Consider the following 17,679-nt stretch of genomic DNA (forward strand, 5'->3'; position numbering starts at 1 on the left):
ATCATCGCCCCTCCAAAAACCGCACGATTACATGGCCAAAGGGAATAGGCCGCGCCTTGAGCGATGCCCGTTTCATTCGACATCCAGAATAAAGAAGCGAAGCGAAATCTGTTTTTAATTAAAGATTCTCTTTTAATTGTATCGCTTGTATCAGAGACATCTAAGACCTTGTCTTCTATGAATTCTGATATTTTGGAAGTGTAAAAAAATTATAATTCATTATCCCCAAGAATTTTAACCTTTGAACTTGCAAAGTTCATAATAATACATCAAATTAGAGCTAATTGAAAGACATTATTATCAAAGCAAATTAAGCTATATATGTAATAGGCAAAGATTCACTATTAATTACAAGAACAACTTAGGACACTAAATAAGGTATAATTTGAATCTTTAAAGATTTTTATAAAAGAAGCTTGAGAGCTAATTTCAACCTTTAAAAATTTGCAACTTGATCTCATAAGAAAGAAACAATCAATAATGCTTTTTTGCATTGTCATTTATCAATTTTGTACCATTAGATATGTTTATATATTGATCAATGAGGGGACCAAAGGTGTTCACTCCCCGGTATAGAATAGACAAAGCCATCAAGACCCACATGGCGGTAGCAACCAAACTAAATTTTGTGATGGAATATAAATTTATATGATATCCAGTTCTTTAAAAGAACAGATCTGCCGGAAAACAAATTCCGGCAGAGAGTAATGGCTGCAGATTTTTTTTCCGGCAGCAGATCTGATGGGTGCGACTGTCGGCGGTCAAATTAGAGTGGTTTTCGGTGGGAACAGAGGGGTAAATTTATCCAGTTTATATAATTTAAGGGGGTGATGTCTCACTTTTTTTTAGGTGTTTTTGATACGAAAACGCAAGTTGTGGATTAGTTTAACCTAAAAATCTCTAAAAAAAAAATTGATATTTTATGCTAAGTTTTTTTTTTTTTGAAATAAAAACTTCTATTAATCAAAAGCTGATTGATCAGCCAGTACATAGAATTTGATAATCGGAGGGACATGCCCCAACCAATTAGATAAACTAAAATAGTCATATGCTATCACATGAGATTTTTTATCGTAATTAAAACAACATATATGCATCTCAATTAAGTTAAAGTAGTCATGTGCTATCAAACTGATAATATTACAAAGCAAAGAGTTGTTGTTGAAGGCATCCATTACAACCTTTAAAATAAAGGGAATTAGATTAGCTTCGCTTGCCATGATAATACTAACTTTAATCGCACGACTGCTACAACTAGCAGCTATAACTTCATCATTAAAGCCCCTAATCACATCTTCAGTGACATATCTCTTCTCTTGAACATTAAAGACATCATCTATACTGACGCAAAACATACCGATATTTGGTGAAATCCGTCGTAAGATGGTGGCTCTAATTGTTTTAGAGATCCAAATCGCTTGCATCGCAAAAAACAATTTCATCTCCAACGATGAAAAAAACTATTCTTAATTTCGATTAGAATAGATCTAATAAAATTAAGATACTAAGGTAGAAAATAATTTCTAGATCTAGACCAAAATTGGCCAAGAAAGAAATTTTATTCAAAATTAAAGACAAAAACTATGGAAAAGGGCTAAAAAAAACTGAATTTGAGAGATTGGGGAGGTGATTTTTGGCCAAGAATGGCCAAAAACCACCTCCCAAATGAACAAAAAGGTAAAACTTACTAGGGTTTGAGAGGTTTCTCAAAAGAGAGAGACGGCTAGGGTTTTTTGATATTTTATGCTAAGTTGAGAGGTGAATTGATCCTTTGTTCGTCAATTTTTTATGGTGAATGTTGATTTTTCTTTTTTCGTGGACAATTGTTGACGTCTACTTTAAGGACCCACCTATCGTATTCTCTTTTTCTCCTTCCTTTTTCCATAACACAGGACAAAAATTAGGGCCCACTTACTTTATTGACTTTGGGTCAACTTGAGTCGTCCCCTGACCCATTGAATCACATTCCAAACAAAAATGGCAGAAGCTATAAAATAACCCTCGAATTTTTATTAAAAGTATATATCAGTTTTTTTATGTTTTTGGGCACAATTAAACTTTTATATTTTTAAAATTGAACAATTAAATCTTCATTAATTTAAAATCAAACAAATAAACTCTTTTAATTTACTTTTGGGACACTTACCCCCTCAAATTTTCGTTAAATATTTTAAACATTAAAATTATTTTTGACCTTTTTCCTTATGTGATTATAAGAAACATGTAAATCATTAACGAGTGTTTCTAACGGTGTTGGACGAAAGGGGTTATTTATATTTAAAAACAAAACGAGCTTAATTATATTCAAAATAAATAAAAGAGCTGATCTGTACTTTTATGAAAACTATAAAAGTTTTTTTGTACCATTTGCCAACAAAAATATACTCCTCTATCTTAAATGTAAATTTCTATAAATTAAATTTTTAAATTAAGTGTGGATTTCTATAAACATTTCTACTTTCTGCTTAAATGTGGGTTTCTATAAATTAAATCTTTAAATGTCAAGATTTTTCTCCTTTCTTTTTTTTTTCTAGAAAACTATTCTTGAAATGATTAATAGTACAAAGAACATAGCTACTCAATGTAAAGAATCAAAATAAATTTATATATTACAATTATGATTAAATTAATTGAAATGCTTTTTAGATAATTTTTACAATCTATTCCGTCAATTTATAAATCATGGAAATTATATTTAAGAAACGAATAATAAAAATATGATATCAATCAACATTTTAAATTATTTTTTTTGATATATAGTCCATATTTCAAGAAATCTTCATAAATATTTTGATAATAATAACAAGAATTTAATAATTATTGTAAAAACTTCATAAATTAAAAAGATAATTAGTCTATCATAATTTTCTAATCTGTCTTCAACTACGGACTTGATTGTTATAAAAAAAAGTTAATGTATTTAAAAATATTTTAATTTTTATCAATTTAATCTTTTATATTTGGTACTATCTCATGGATATATTGTGAAAATTTAAAAAATTAATAAACCGAAGTGTCAAATTATTTTTTAATGATATATGTGTCATTTTGATCATATAAATAGTTATTGAATATGGATCCGGTACGAGGTAACGGACCGTCTGTGTTTTATACAAATCGTCACAGGATTCCTTAGCAAAAATTAGAAAATCAGCTTAAAACTAAAGAAAATTATACTAAGATGTGAACTTTCATTTGCTGGAAGACAAATTACATTGAATTAATCAATTATTTCATGAACCATATATGAAACTATAAACACATATAAAAGTGTAATTTCGTACCCACAATAAGTAACCATCAAACACATTATAGATGGATCTAATTTCTTTTTTCAAATCGAATCTTACTATCCGGTGCAAGAGCATCGTACGATCTTGGCGGAGCTGCAGCCGGAACAGCCGCAATGGCAGATTGCTGGTAAACAGTTTGTGATGAACTCAAATACCCTTTCTTTTGGCAAGGTATATATAGCATTGACTTATCATTAGCGCATTGCTTCGGTGTCGAAAAGAATTTTGTACATTCTTCGGGCGATCTCTGATTCGGAAGACCCAAAATGCAGTTGTTTTTTATGTCAAGAATCTTCATCCGAATCAATTTTCTGCATTCAGGTCCGACTTGCGTAAAATAATTTCCGGCCAGCGAAAAGTTCCGAAGATTCAAAAGCGTACACACCATTTCCGGTACGGGACCATAAAATTGGTTCTTGGCTAAGTTCAAGTACTCAATTTTCGCCAAACACCCAAAAGAATGTGGAATTGGACCCGTCAGCTTATTACAACTAACATCAAAAACTGTGGTTTTTCTCAGAAACCCTATCTCGTACGGCAAACAACCAGTTAACTTGTTATTCAAGAAAAGTACCTCGAGAAGATTTTTAGCTCTTCCGATGCTTCTCGGAATTTCACCGGTGAAACGATTATTAGCAAACGTAAGATATAATGCCGGAGTGTTCCCGATGTTACCAGGAATGTTCTGATCAAATTGATTGTTGTTCAAGAAAATAACATCTAAATCAAGATCGAACACTTGGCTCGGAATTGAACCGTAAAAAGTGTTGAATCTGATGTCCAAGAACGTTAAATTTTTTGCTTGGAGGACTGACATCGGAAAACCGCCGGAAAACTTGTTGTTGCTGAGATCAAGCTCGTAGAAGAAGTTGATGTTCTTGATATCTATACCTTGTGGAACACCGCCGGTGAAATTATTTGAGTTGGCATGGAAGAGGGCTAGATCAAACAAGTGATCAAGAAAATATTTAAGCTGAAAATTTGGGCCGTTAAAATTGTAGCCGTTAAAATCTGCTGCTGCCACTGAAAGAAGTCCATTGTCCGGCCGTATGTCACAGGCAAAACCTTGGTAACTTGCACAGACATTGAAAACGCCTTCTTTCCATGAATCTATTATATGAAAAGGATCGTCAGTGATAGTTTTCTTGAATCTTTGAATTGTGTTGTAATCTCTTATAATATTTGGAGGAAGATGCGGCGGAGAAGGCGGCCGAGGTGGAGGAGGAGGAGGATGCATAGGCGGCGGAGGAGGAGGATGCATAGGCGGAGGTGGAGGAGGATGCATAGGTGGAGGTGGAGGAGGACACATAGGTGGAGGTGGAGGCGGTGGTGGACACACCGGTGAAGGAGCTCCGTCGACATCTTCAGGAGGAGGAGCCGGAGGAGTATAGCTACCTCCGCCGCCGATGATAATCTCTAGAGCTTCTCTTTTTGGTGGTTCAATCTTCACATCATCAGAAGAAACTTCATAAATGAAGCAAGAATGGAAAATGAGTGTGAAAATCAAGAACCAAGAATAGCAAGAAATGCTATTCATTTTTTACACTTAAATTTAATTTTTTTCAATCTTGTGAGAATACTAATATTTTTTCTTAAAATGGTAAAGAAACATTTATAGATTTAAGAGAGAAGACTATAATTTGTATAGTAAGTCAAGATTCACTAGCTTCACAAAATGATATAAACCAGAAGGAAACAATTGTCTAGTTGTGTGATTAATTGTGTGCTTTCATTTTCAAAAATGACATAAAGTATGAGATAGAAATAATTAATGCTTACATAAATAAAATCTCAACTTTTACCTTATATTTTTAGCTATCTAAATATAAAATTTAAAAGTTGGTAATTCACGGTGTTACCTTTTATTTTTTAGCATTTATGTTCCAATGTTTAATCTGGCATTCATTCATCCGTTTGTTTAAGTGGCAGTTTATCGTTTTTACGGTAAATATAAAAATAAACTACTTTTGTTATATATCACGGTTAATTCTAACTCCAACAAATAAAACTATCCTTTTGTTTTGTTTTGCATACTAGCACTATATGATTGCCCTATGCAATAGGCAAAAGTTCACAATTAGTACAAGAACAATTTTGGACTCTAATGAGGTATGGTTTGAATCTTGAAAAGATTTTTATAGGAGTGTTTATCCCATGTAACTGTTGCGACACGTCATTTTTACATCAAGCCAATGAGCATTTGCGATAGGGAATTTTTTAATTATTACTTATTTTTTTTATCATTCAATTTTCTACATGGTTAACGCATAATTGGTTTGTTGTACGAATGACATGGCGCAACGGTTTTTTGCAATAATTTTTTTTGTTATAGATAAAGCTTGAGAGCTCATTTCAACCTTAGGAAAATGCAACTTGATATCACAAGAAAGAATGCTTTTTAATATTATCATTCATCAATTATTGTACCATTAAATATATTGAAGAGGGGACCAATGGTGTTTCACTAGCTTTAAGACCCACATGGCGGTAGCCACCAAAGTTAAATATTATGGTTCTTAGGTTTTAAAATTAGCTTTCTCCAAACGTACTATACATTTTGGTAGGGGTGAGCAACCCGTCCGACCACCATTTTAACCCATTGAACTGATGCCTTTCAATCATTTAGGCTTAGCTAAAGTCGAGATTGGTTTGGTTTTAGTTTTTTCTTTTTCCAAAAAGTTTTGGTCATTAAGTTTGGTTTCGACTTTATAAAATTGAAACGAACCGAACCGAACCAATCAAATAAAAAAATATTTAGGTTTTTTATAATCTTTCTTTGTATTTTTGTCGGTTTTAACAAAGACTTGCATCCGGGTTTTGATTATACGGGCAATGATATTTTTCGTAATTTACATTATTTTTGTCACCTTTTATAATCCTTTTTCTATAGAAAAGGTTTTTGCCTTCCACTTATTTGTGGTTAAGCTAATTTAATTATTATTTAACAAAAAAATTAATAAGAAATTTCAGTTTTAAGTATAGTTGGTTTGGTTTTTGAAATTTGTATTATTAATTTTTTGCTTGGTTAGGTTTTGATTTCAGTTTCATATTTGGTTGATTCGGTTTTAGACTTTTTTTTAAAAGAACTTTTCGTTGGTTTCGTGTAAAATCACGCTTTTAATGAATATCCAAAAAAAGACCATGATTGATTAAAAATAGAAGTTCAGAAAAAAATAATAAAACAAAATTGAAATGCAGGGACAATTTAATCAAATCAAGTATAATCAAGTTGTTAAATGCCAAAAGACTTAAGTAGCAATTTGCCCCCTCTACTTGTAAGCAATGGGCAATTAACATATAAATTAATTTTGTGGGCAAATTAGTCATGAACTTGCATATTATAGGCAATTAGCTCCATTTTGGCAATTTGCCCCCTAAACTTGTAAATTATTTGTCTCTAAATTGGCAATTTCCCCAATAAAATTTTAAGCTAATTTTTTAAAACGGGGCGAATTGCCTATAATATACAAGTTCATGACTAATTTGCCCATAAAGTTAATTTATGTGTAAAGTGCCCATCGTTTACAAGTTGAGAGGGTAAATTGCTACTTAAGTCAATGCCAAAAGGAGCAAGTTTTTGTGATAAAACTTGATTTTAGAAAGCAATTGACCGTATTTCTTGAAAATTTATTATGCAAATGCTTGAGAGGATGAATTTTGATAGCAAATAGATGAGTTGGATTTCCTCTTTTTTTTACTTAGCTCAACTTTCAGTTCTTCTTAATGGATATCCAATAGAGAATTTTTTTCATGGATAAAGGAGTTCGACAGAGAGATCCTATTTCTCCCATGCTATTTGTTTTAGCCGTAGAGTCTTCGAGCTATTTTTTTCAAAAGTTGTCAGTTTTGGGTTGCTTTCTGGTATTTATGTGGACGGGTTTGAGGACGATATTTCTATCCTGAAGTTTGCTGATGATACTCTTTTATTTGTTATGATTGATTTGTCTATGATTAAAAACCTTCATCCACTACTAAAAAACAGCCATTTAGCGACGGATTTTTCCGTCGCTAAATGGCTAAATTCCGTCGCTAAACGAGTTTAGCGACGGATTTGCGACGGACAACGTCCGTCGCTAAATATCTGGTCGCCAATTTTTCAGCGACCGAATACTTTTTCTTTTGCGACGGATTTAAAAAAATTTGCGACGGATTTTGCGACGGATTTAAATCCGTCGCAAATTTTTAAAAATAAAAAAAATATATTTTTTAATTAAAATCGTAAAATGAAATATTATTTAAACGGTCAACCACCGTCACACACCCACTGGCTATACAACACACACCCGCACTGACCCGCAAATATCGCAAATTTTCCAACTTCCCAGTAGGTCACTCATCCTTCACATTACTCCCATCCACTCCTCTTTAACTTTGTAGTTCCCCCGCGCGTGACTCCAACTTATCCAGCTCAGATTCTTGTTTTATATCTATGTATATTATATTTAAATATAACAAAAAGGTACTCCCGCAATTTACTCCCAAATTATATAAAATAATTATTTTTTCATACTAATTATTTTTAAATAAAATAAATTATTTTTTAATAATTATTTTAAATAAAAACAACAAATTATTACTATTACACTTTACTCCCACATTCTAATATAATAATTTTGTTATAAATAATTATTTTATTAATAAATAATTATAATAAATAATTAATTATTTTTAAATAAATAATTAAAATAAATAAATAATTATTTTTAAATAAATAATTATTTTTAAATAAATAATTATTTTATTAATAAATAATTACAATAAATAATTTTTTAATAAATTGTTTTATAATTAATATTTTTTTTATTAATAAATATTTGTTTTAATAAATATATTTTTTAATTATAATTTTTTTAATAAAAATAATACTTTTAGCGACGGATTTAGTAATCCGTCGCTAAAAGTAAGCATTTAGCGACGGATGTGGTATTCCGTCGCTAAATGTATTACTTTTAGCGACGGATTACAAAATCCGTCGCTAAATGTATTACTTTTAGCGACGGATTACAAAATCCGTCGCTAAATGTATTACTTTTAGCGACGGATTACAAAATCCGTCGCTAGAAGTGAAAAACAAATTGGCGGGATGAATCCCGCCACTTTTAGCGACGGAATTTCCGTCGCTAAAAGTGGCGGGATTCATCCCGCCAATTTTCTTTAGGATTTAGCGACGGATTTTGAATCCGTCGCTAAATCCGTCGCAAATTTTGATTTTAGCGACGGATTTCAAATCCGTCGCTAAAATCCGTCGCAAATCGACTGTTTTCTAGTAGTGATCGTATTTTGAGATGCTTCGAATTGATTTCTGGGCTCAAGATTAACTATCAAAAGTCTTCTATTATTGGTTTAAATGTGGATGACTTTGCTCTTGCTAGAGCTTCGGCTATTTTACACCGTCTAAATTGAGGAACTTCCTATCACCTATCTTGGCCTTCCGCTTTCTGATCGCGCGGTTGGTGTTAAGCAGTGTGATCATGTAATCTTAAATTTTTCTTCTCAGCTAGCTTCATGGAGAAGGAATCTGCTATCACCTGCATGTAGACTTATCTTTATAAAGTCAGTTTTAAGTAGTTTGTCGGTCTATTTTCTTTGTTCCTTTTGTATTCCTCAAGCAGTAGCTATCTCTCTAGAGCGAGTTATGAGACGATTTCTTTGAAGTGGCGATTCTAGCATAAAAGGTTTTAGTAAAGTTTCTTTGTTGATGTTTGTGTTCCTTTCTCGTCTGGAGGTCTTAACATTACGCCTTTGCATACTAAAAATCATTGTCTTTTAATGAAATGGATTTGGAAATTGATGGTTGGAGATAGGAGTTCTTTTTGGTTTGCTGTAATCTCTGATAGTTCATCCATTGCTTATTGGTTTGATCTTGAATCTACAAATGTGCAACATTTATCTCATCTTTGGAAGGAAGTTTCAATTCATGTGTGAATAATAAGGCTATTTGGAACTGTTTTAATAGTTCAGTTACAATGGTTTTAGGGGATGGATCTCACATCAGGTTTTGGAAGGACTGTTGGCTATCTTCTCCTTTATTCCTTTCATTTCCAAATTTATTCATTATTTCCAGGAACAAAGACACAATGGTGGCTATAGTTTATGACAGGCAGCGGGAAGAATTATGCAGATTTAACTGGTCTCGTCGTCTTCGATTGGGAGAACAGCATCGATTTCTGGTTTTACTTCAGCAGTTGCAAGCTTCTATTCCCAGACTTCAGCAGCTGCAACTTTCAAACTCCAGAAATCAGCCCACAGATAGGCCGGCTTGGAGAGTTTCTAAGCAGTACTCAGTTGTTTCAATGAGGGTCATTCTAAACCAGACATTGCTTATTTCAAGACCTCCTATCTCTTTCTTATTATCGCATATTTGGAAGGAGCATTTACCGCCTCAGATACAGTTTTATGTCTGTCTATTGGTTCGGGACCGTATCTCTTCGAATGTGGCTTTGATAAAAAGAGGTATTTTGAACGATAATCTTTCGTCTTGTCTTTTGTGTTCAGAAGACGAAACTAGCATTCATATTGTCCTTCATTGCCGGTTTGCTTGGACTTTTTAATCGATTATTTTATGTAAATGCGGAATCAGTTGGGGTACTCCATTCTCTCTTGAGGATTTCTTTATTCAGTGGGTTTCTTTATCGAACGTCATACATCGTAACCTTTGGAAGCTTATCTGGTATTTGGAGTTTGGCATCTATGGAAGACACGAAACAGACGAGTTTTTTAGGACGTTGAGATGGATATTCATTCTTTGGCTTTTATTAGCATTTGCAATGCAGTAGAGGTTTTGAGGACGTTGAGATGGATATTCATTCTTTGGCTGTAATATAGTGTGGCATCATGGTTTTTCTTATTCGGGTAATGCTGTCTCTCGTTATATTTCCTTTTTCTGTAATGGCTCTTAGCGGCTTTTTGTATTAGACTCTCTTTTGCCTCCCACGTCTTTGTCAGTGTGCTAATCTACTAATCATTTATCAAAAAAAAGATCTTGAAATGGGTTTAGACTTTATTCAATTTGGATATTATAACACTACTAGAAAACAAGCATTTAGCGACGGAAATTTCCGTAGCTAAATGCATAAATTCCGTAGCTAAACTCGTTTAGCGACGGATTAGCGACGGAAATTTTTCGTCGCTAAACGAGTGGCGATGGGAAAAAATAATTCGTCAGTAATTTAGCGACGAAATTTTCGTCGCTAAATTGCTGACACCCGTCGTGAAAGTGTCCCCCTGTGTCCCTCTGTGGCTACACTTTAGCGACGGAATGGCTGTAATTTAGCGACGGAATGACTGTAATTTAGCGACAAAAATTTCGTCGCTTAAGTTAGCGACATAATTTTCCTCGTTATTCCGTCGCTAATTTTAGCTACGGAATGGCGACGCGAATCCGTAGCTAAATTTAGTGAAGAAAATTCCATCAATTTCATCGCAAATTTGGCTACAAAATATCGAGGGAATTGCATCGCTAAATTTAGCTACAGAATTTCCCTCGCCATTCCGTCACTAAAAGTGAATTTTAACTTTGTATTCTAATGAAATTTCGGCAGCATTTTCCTTATAATACAAAAAGAAACTATGTCGGATGTCAAAAAGTATTAGGCGAAATGTATTTTTCTACATATTGTTTGCTATACTTGTTACATACTAAAACTTTGTTGGTTTGATTCTGTTAACACAGCATAGAAAACATGTTGAAGAAAAGTAATATTGGGTAAAATAAATCGATTTATTATTCATTCACCTGAGTCCAGTATGTATACGAAGAGACTAAGCTTAAGTTAGCTAAAATACAATGAGAAGTAGAGTAATGTCTATCATTTTTGTTTTGTGCTTAGTCTCCTCTAAATAATGGTAATGCAATTATGGCCATGTTTGGTTTATGGAATGGAATAACATGTAATAGAACAACTATTCCATGAAGAATGGAATATCTATTCTTTATTTTATGAGAGGCATAGTTATTCCACAAAATCGTGGAATAGTTATTTCACAAAATTATGGAATAGCAATTTCATGGGAGTTAATATTTCATGAACCAAAGTGAGGTATAACTATTCACTACGGAGTAGTTATTTTATTCCGAACTTATTCTATGAACCAAACATAGCCTATATGGTACTGAAGCACCTTCGGGATCCGAAATTACTTGTAGAGGTTATTTTAAATTTTGAAAGTTAAAAACCATGGTTACTCTTCATGTCACTTATTATTCTTTGTTGATTACTGTTATATCTGATGTTGGTATAGTTTCAGAGATAAATTAAGGACATAATTGGCCCCTGGACCTGGAATTCATGGTGAAATATTGTTTCTGCAGGGAAATTACGAGGCATTCAGCAAGATGCTAAAAGTTGAGGTCACTCAACTTTTTTATGAACAACTATGAAGATGCAAGTTTTTGTGTATGTAAAGTATAGCTTTATTCAATCCAGAATTGAAATTGTGTATTGTAGCAAGTTTTGGTAATATTTTTCTTCTGAATGGTGATATTTTATATATAAATACATTTTCTTAATATTTTGTTCATTCTGATTTCTATTATAAAAATAAATTTATTATTTGAATAAAAGTTGATTATTAAAAGATCTATATGTTTAGCGATTATTGAAGCGGTCCTAAATAATACTATTGTTATACTAACTAATGAAATTGTGAAGGAATTTTGGCCGCAAGTGTTTTATAAAATTACGAAGGTAATTAATGAAATTACGACCGGATATCCGGTCGCTATTGATGTTGATTTTAGCGACCAGAAAATTTACCTTCGCTAATCAATTACGACGGGATGCTTTTTTACCGTCCCAATACTTTTTACGGCGGAGCCTACTACGACTGCGTACGACCAGATTAATACCTTCAAAAATATGTTTTCAAAAAAATAGTATTTTATATTTTAAATTTTAAATTTTATACATAAAAAAGTTTAGTTCTATATACGTTTTGTATTAGGAAAATATCATCAAATCTTTGAGAAATATGATAAGTATTTATGATATATATTTTAAAAATAAAAGCGTATGATATAAAAGGATTTTTTTAATGTAAAGTTAAAATTTCTAAGCTCGAAGTAGTTTTTAAAAACATTATTTTGTGAAATAGTTTTATGGTTTCCATTTATTTGATACTTGTCAAGTGCTACTTTAATGACACAAACCATCACGTCTTCAATTGGAGAAATTATTTCCATCTTTGAAAAAAGGAATTGTTTCCCTTCAATATAAACTTGACCGAAAGGATTTAGATAAAATATATTGAAAATGTCATTTGATTCAATATTTTATATCACTTTCAATGTCCCTCCTTAAATGGCAGCAGTTTTCATTTATCCAATTCTTCTCTAAATGTGTATATCTTATAAAAACAATTTTTAATTCGTCAACCTTTTATTGCCACGTCAGGTAGGTTAAAAAGAAAGGTCATATAACATTACTTAAAATTTATTTATCATATTTTAATGGATAAAGTTAATTATACTATAACATATTATTAAATATAGGAAAAAGACAATATAAAAAAAATATAAAAAAAGGTTCAAAAATAACCCTCATGTTTCCACCTAAACTCATGAGGCCCTTCTTATTTTTCGAGACTCAAATATGACTTTCATGCTCACAAAACCTAAAATTTGCACCCCTCGTGAGGCTCAATTATGGTCCTTCATGTTTTTAGAGAGGGATGCAAATTTAGATTTTGTTAATATGAGGGCCATGAATGACCCTTAAAAATAGACTTAAGTGGCAATATTGTAATACCCCAAAATATTTTAAGGTAATTAAGTCGTGCCACGTGTCGTGATTTCCGATAAACTAAATTAAGGAGAATTTAATTTAATTATATCGGAAATTCAGGATAAAAATTTAATGAGTCAATTAGCGGGATTTAAGGAATTAATTTTAAAATTTGGAATATGGAGGTATTTTGGGACTAAATTGTAAATTTTGAAAAGTTTAGGGGCTAAAGTGCAAATTAGCCAATTAAGCCCCGAAAATAGAAATTTGAGAATTTTCGATGGAAATATATATATTGAGTTAGTATTATTTATTCGAATATAAATAATACGTATATGAATCAATAGAAAGATTAATTGAATAGGTTTTGGATTAAATTGAAACTTTTAAAAAATTTCAAGGACCAAATCGCAAATTAACCAGTATATATAAGAATCCTTCATAAGGAAGGAATGGAAATGATCAGATCCATTTCTTTCCTTCTTCGTTCCAAAAACGGCGATAACGTACGGTTCGTCGCGCGGTTCCCGTTTCTCGTCCGTTTCCGACGTTCTATAACTTCAAACGATCGTATTTCGACGGGTAATTACGGTAAGCTTGACGTTTTACCGTTTCGTTGATTATATTTTGAGTTATATCGATTCAAAGTTTTAGGCCACGAAACGAGTTTATCGTTTATTCGATTATAGAATCGTATTTGGGCGTTTTGAAGTTAGAAATAGCATTTTGGATACGTTTTGAGCGTTTTGGCGCGTTGAAGCTCGTCGGAATCGAGTTCCGGGCAAAAGCCCGTGGCTGTGCGTCACACAGCCGAATTGTGCGAACGCACAGCAGGACTGTGCGAACGCACAGTCACACCGTGCAGACGCACAGTCCCCTGTGCAATCGCACAGGCAGGTGCGCGTACGCACAGTGTTTTCGCCAATCGACCTAGTTTTCGAGAAAATTATATACACGCATATCGAGATTTGAAATGGATTAGTAATTGATTAATTTGAGACGTTAACTGATACACAAAATCGCAAGTGTACGATGTCGATAAATCAAGTAATATAATGATAAGTAAAAGTCGAACCCACGAGGAATTGAATTTAATACCAAAATAGTTAATTAAGAATTATTTGAACTAACAAAGATGAGGTTTGTGTGATTTTAATTAAAACTAATAAAAATAGAAAATAATAATCTAAGGAATAAATAATAACGACAAATAACTCAGAATATTGCTTTCGTATGGATTATCGATGCCTTACAAATCTAACTTATATCAATCAATTTTAATTGTTACATGCAATGGAGGATAGATCGAAGATACTAGCTCAATATTCCTATATTATTGCTAGCCTATTGGTTATAACCCGTTATCCCGAATCACCCTTACTGTCACGGCTTACAGAACGATAGAAGATAAACGGCAATTTATAAACAACGCATTATCGATTAGTTATCCACGTAGACTACATAACGCAAACATGGTGGTCGGACTCATGTTTTGTAATTATGCCTTGGTTACCCTTTTCCAATTAAATTGCTTAAGTCCCCTCCTCACAATTTAATCTAAGTTCATGCAATTATTGGCCAATTAATCACAAGCATTACTCTCAATAACGAAGGATTGCATTAACAAAGAAAGATATAGAATTTAGTTTTCAGAATTTAAATCTAGCATCCATACTACTCACAATATTCCAAGTCAAGAAATTTAGCTAGACATAATTGAATTAACTAAATAATAAATAATAATGAACATAATTAAAACAATAGATTGAAAATAAAAATACTTGAATAAAAACCTGGAATAATTCGGAACACAAGTCTTCGAATCAAAGCTTCGAAGATTTAAGTCTTGAAATAAAACTAAGGACTAAAAGAAAATTAACCTAAGACAAATTATTTGTAGAAAAGAAAATAATGAAAAACTAGATAGAATACATGATCTTGAGATGTCTTTATATAGTGGAAGAGTCCTTGATGTGTTGCAAGAGCTGTAGTTGAAATCGGATCCAAATCCGCGTTGGAAAAGGATTTTCACGTTTTAGGTTCGCAGGTACATCCGGGCCAGTTCCTCAATAGTGTCTGGAGGCACTTTTGAGGAATTGGCCACAAAGGATTCGCAGATTGTAATCCGGGCCAGTTCCTCAATAGTGTCTGGAGGCACTTTTGAGGAACTAGGCACTTTTTCCAGCTTTTCTCCAATTTGTTCCAAATTGATTCGCTTCACTCCATACGCATAAACCTACAAAATAAACACCTTTCCAAGCATAATATCCTCAAAATATGCAATAATACTATATCAAATACTTGGAAAAATCCTATATAAAATATGCGTATCAAACTCCCCCACACTTAGTTCTTTACTTGTCCTCAAGTAAATTAGGACCTCAATTAAATCAAACTTCAAAATCCTAGCATAATAAACTTCCCCGAACAAGATTGACATTAAGCGATCAATAACAAGTTGAAATATATCATGAAATCGAATGACCTTGACTTTGATTAATGAAACGTATTAACTCAAGCTAAACATTTATTCACAAAAATCAACATTACCCATGACTTAATATCAAACACAAAAACTCAACTCTATCATTGCTAAGATGTACCTAAGAATTAAAGAGTATCATAAGAACTTTAAATTTCCAACCACACTCAAACTTTAAAACAAACCTTTTTCCTCACAAGGTTTCTCTCAATACGCTCATGTATTTGGGGTATGAATTCACTCCTCGCTATCATGATATAAATTGAACCATAGGCTTGCAATTTAAACAAAATTCTACCACTTGAAAATAAATGACAACATGAATCAATGAGTTTTTAATTTTGGTTGTAATGGGGCTAAGGTTCAAGGTAGGATTTAAGGCTTAAATGAGTTAAAATTCAAACAAATTTTTCTTTATCAATCTCAAGACAATAACAATCACTAATTTTTCTCATGAAGCTCAAAACAAGAATTCAATTGCTAATTCTTTTTTTCAAACCAAATTTTTTTTTCTTTTTCTTTGCTCTATATTTGTTTTTTTCTTCTTTTTAGAAGCTTCTTTTTTTTTTCAATTTCTCTTTGGTTCTTTTCTCTTTTCGCTCATCTTTGAATTTCTTGTCAACTATACTTAGTGAAACATATGTCTTTTTCTTTCAATTCTCTTGCTCAAAATTTTAACTCATTGGGTTATCAAAAGAGGGAAATAAAAGAAGGATAAAAGGTGTAAACATGTGTATAATTACAAGAAAAAGCTAGGCTCAAATTTGGTTAATCCTAATGGAAAATTGGTAGTCTTTTTAAGTGGGAAAAGAAAGGGTTTCTAAATGCCCAAATCACACTCATGTCATCACCTATCTCATATGGCCTCAAATTGATTTAGAATTGCAAGTTCTAGCAAATAAATACCAAGTAGCACACTCAAGAAAAAATATTGATACTTTAGTCTCAAAAATCTCACATTCTTAAGTGTAGTTTGTAAAAAGCATCATGTGGTTAGTACTTCAAAAATTCTCAAGAAACTTAATTAAAACCTAAGCAAAAGTAACTTTGATAAGAGTTGAAATTTTGGCTATCTTTAAATCACAAGTAATAGAGAATTTTGTACTTAAATGTTATGCTCAAAAGTTAATAAAAATCATTAAAACAAAACCAAGCTCATGATTTCAATCAAATACTTTCAACAAATTTAAAGATGTCATAATTTCAACTTGACACAGGGATATCTAAACATGCTTCTCAAGTTCTATTTGATCAATTAATGAACTATCCTACTTTTGGACAATCAAAAACTAAGTTCAAAATTTAAAGTTTTCTCAAAATTAAATATTCTACTAAAACATAAAATAAAATTGAAAAACAAAATCCTAATGTCCAATAAATAATACCCCCACACTTAAATATCACATTGTCCTCAATGTATGAATATAAGAAATCAAATACGAGAAAACAAGATTACTTACCTAGTGTGCACCCTAGTTGATGTAACTTCTAAATTTGATAATTTTGATCTTCTTTGTTACATTAGTCGTCATTGCTTTCCATCTTTAATGACCTACAAATTAGACATAAAAAATTCCATGATAATAATGTGAAAGGAAAATCTAAAAAGAAAAAAAAACTAAATAAAGGATATGTCTTGGGGTGCCTCCCAAGTAGCGCTTTAGTTAGAGTCCATAGCTAGACTCTTCGCATATATTCATTAAGAATACATTCGAACGTGAGGGAGTGTTCTTGGCAACATCTTTTCCCTCTTTTCTCTTGTCGGCCCCCTTTTAACTTGGTAGTAGAGAGCATATTCCACTTGAATCACCTTTAGATCAATAATAAATTTAAGAATATAAGGTTCTTCTTGTGGGTTCTCAGACAATATGCTCTCTTTCACATTCTCTTTATAAGACGAATCATTCTCATATGCAACATTTATGATCGGTTGTTCATCCTCTAAATCTTTCCTACTCTCACTTGAAGATATAGGATGAACTTCCAAATAACACAATTCCTCCATATATTCTTTAAATTGTTCAACGTTTTCACTATGGAGTGGTTGTGTTTTCCCTTCAATTTCAATTTCACCTAGAAAACATGAGTTAGAATCACAAGAAAGAGATGATGGGTTAGACTCGATCTCATCCTCGATCGATAAACAATCATCATCTTTTGAAAGTTGTGCAAACACATGTTT

At 32.3% G+C, this 17,679-nt stretch overlaps 1 protein-coding gene across 1 annotated transcript; it reads right to left on the reverse strand.

Moving 5' to 3' along the window:
- Positions 1-3,171: 3,171 nt before the first annotated feature.
- LOC126660183 (uncharacterized protein At4g06744-like) lies at positions 3,172-4,902 on the reverse strand. The gene has a single exon (XM_050353530.2). The coding sequence runs from the start codon at positions 4,828-4,830 to the stop codon at positions 3,322-3,324; it is 1,509 nt and encodes a 502-aa protein (XP_050209487.1). The 5' UTR covers positions 4,831-4,902; the 3' UTR covers positions 3,172-3,321.
- Between the last annotated feature and the right edge of the window lie 12,777 nt (positions 4,903-17,679).

Source organism: Mercurialis annua, linkage group LG8, assembly GCF_937616625.2.
Source record: "Mercurialis annua linkage group LG8, ddMerAnnu1.2, whole genome shotgun sequence".
Lineage (NCBI taxonomy): Eukaryota > Viridiplantae > Streptophyta > Magnoliopsida > Malpighiales > Euphorbiaceae > Mercurialis > Mercurialis annua.

What these genes read in the sequence shown, in the direction of transcription:
- LOC126660183 (XM_050353530.2), bottom strand. Translation starts at nt 4,830, where the DNA reads ATGAATAGCATTTCTTGCTATTCTTGGTTCTTGATTTTCACACTCATT.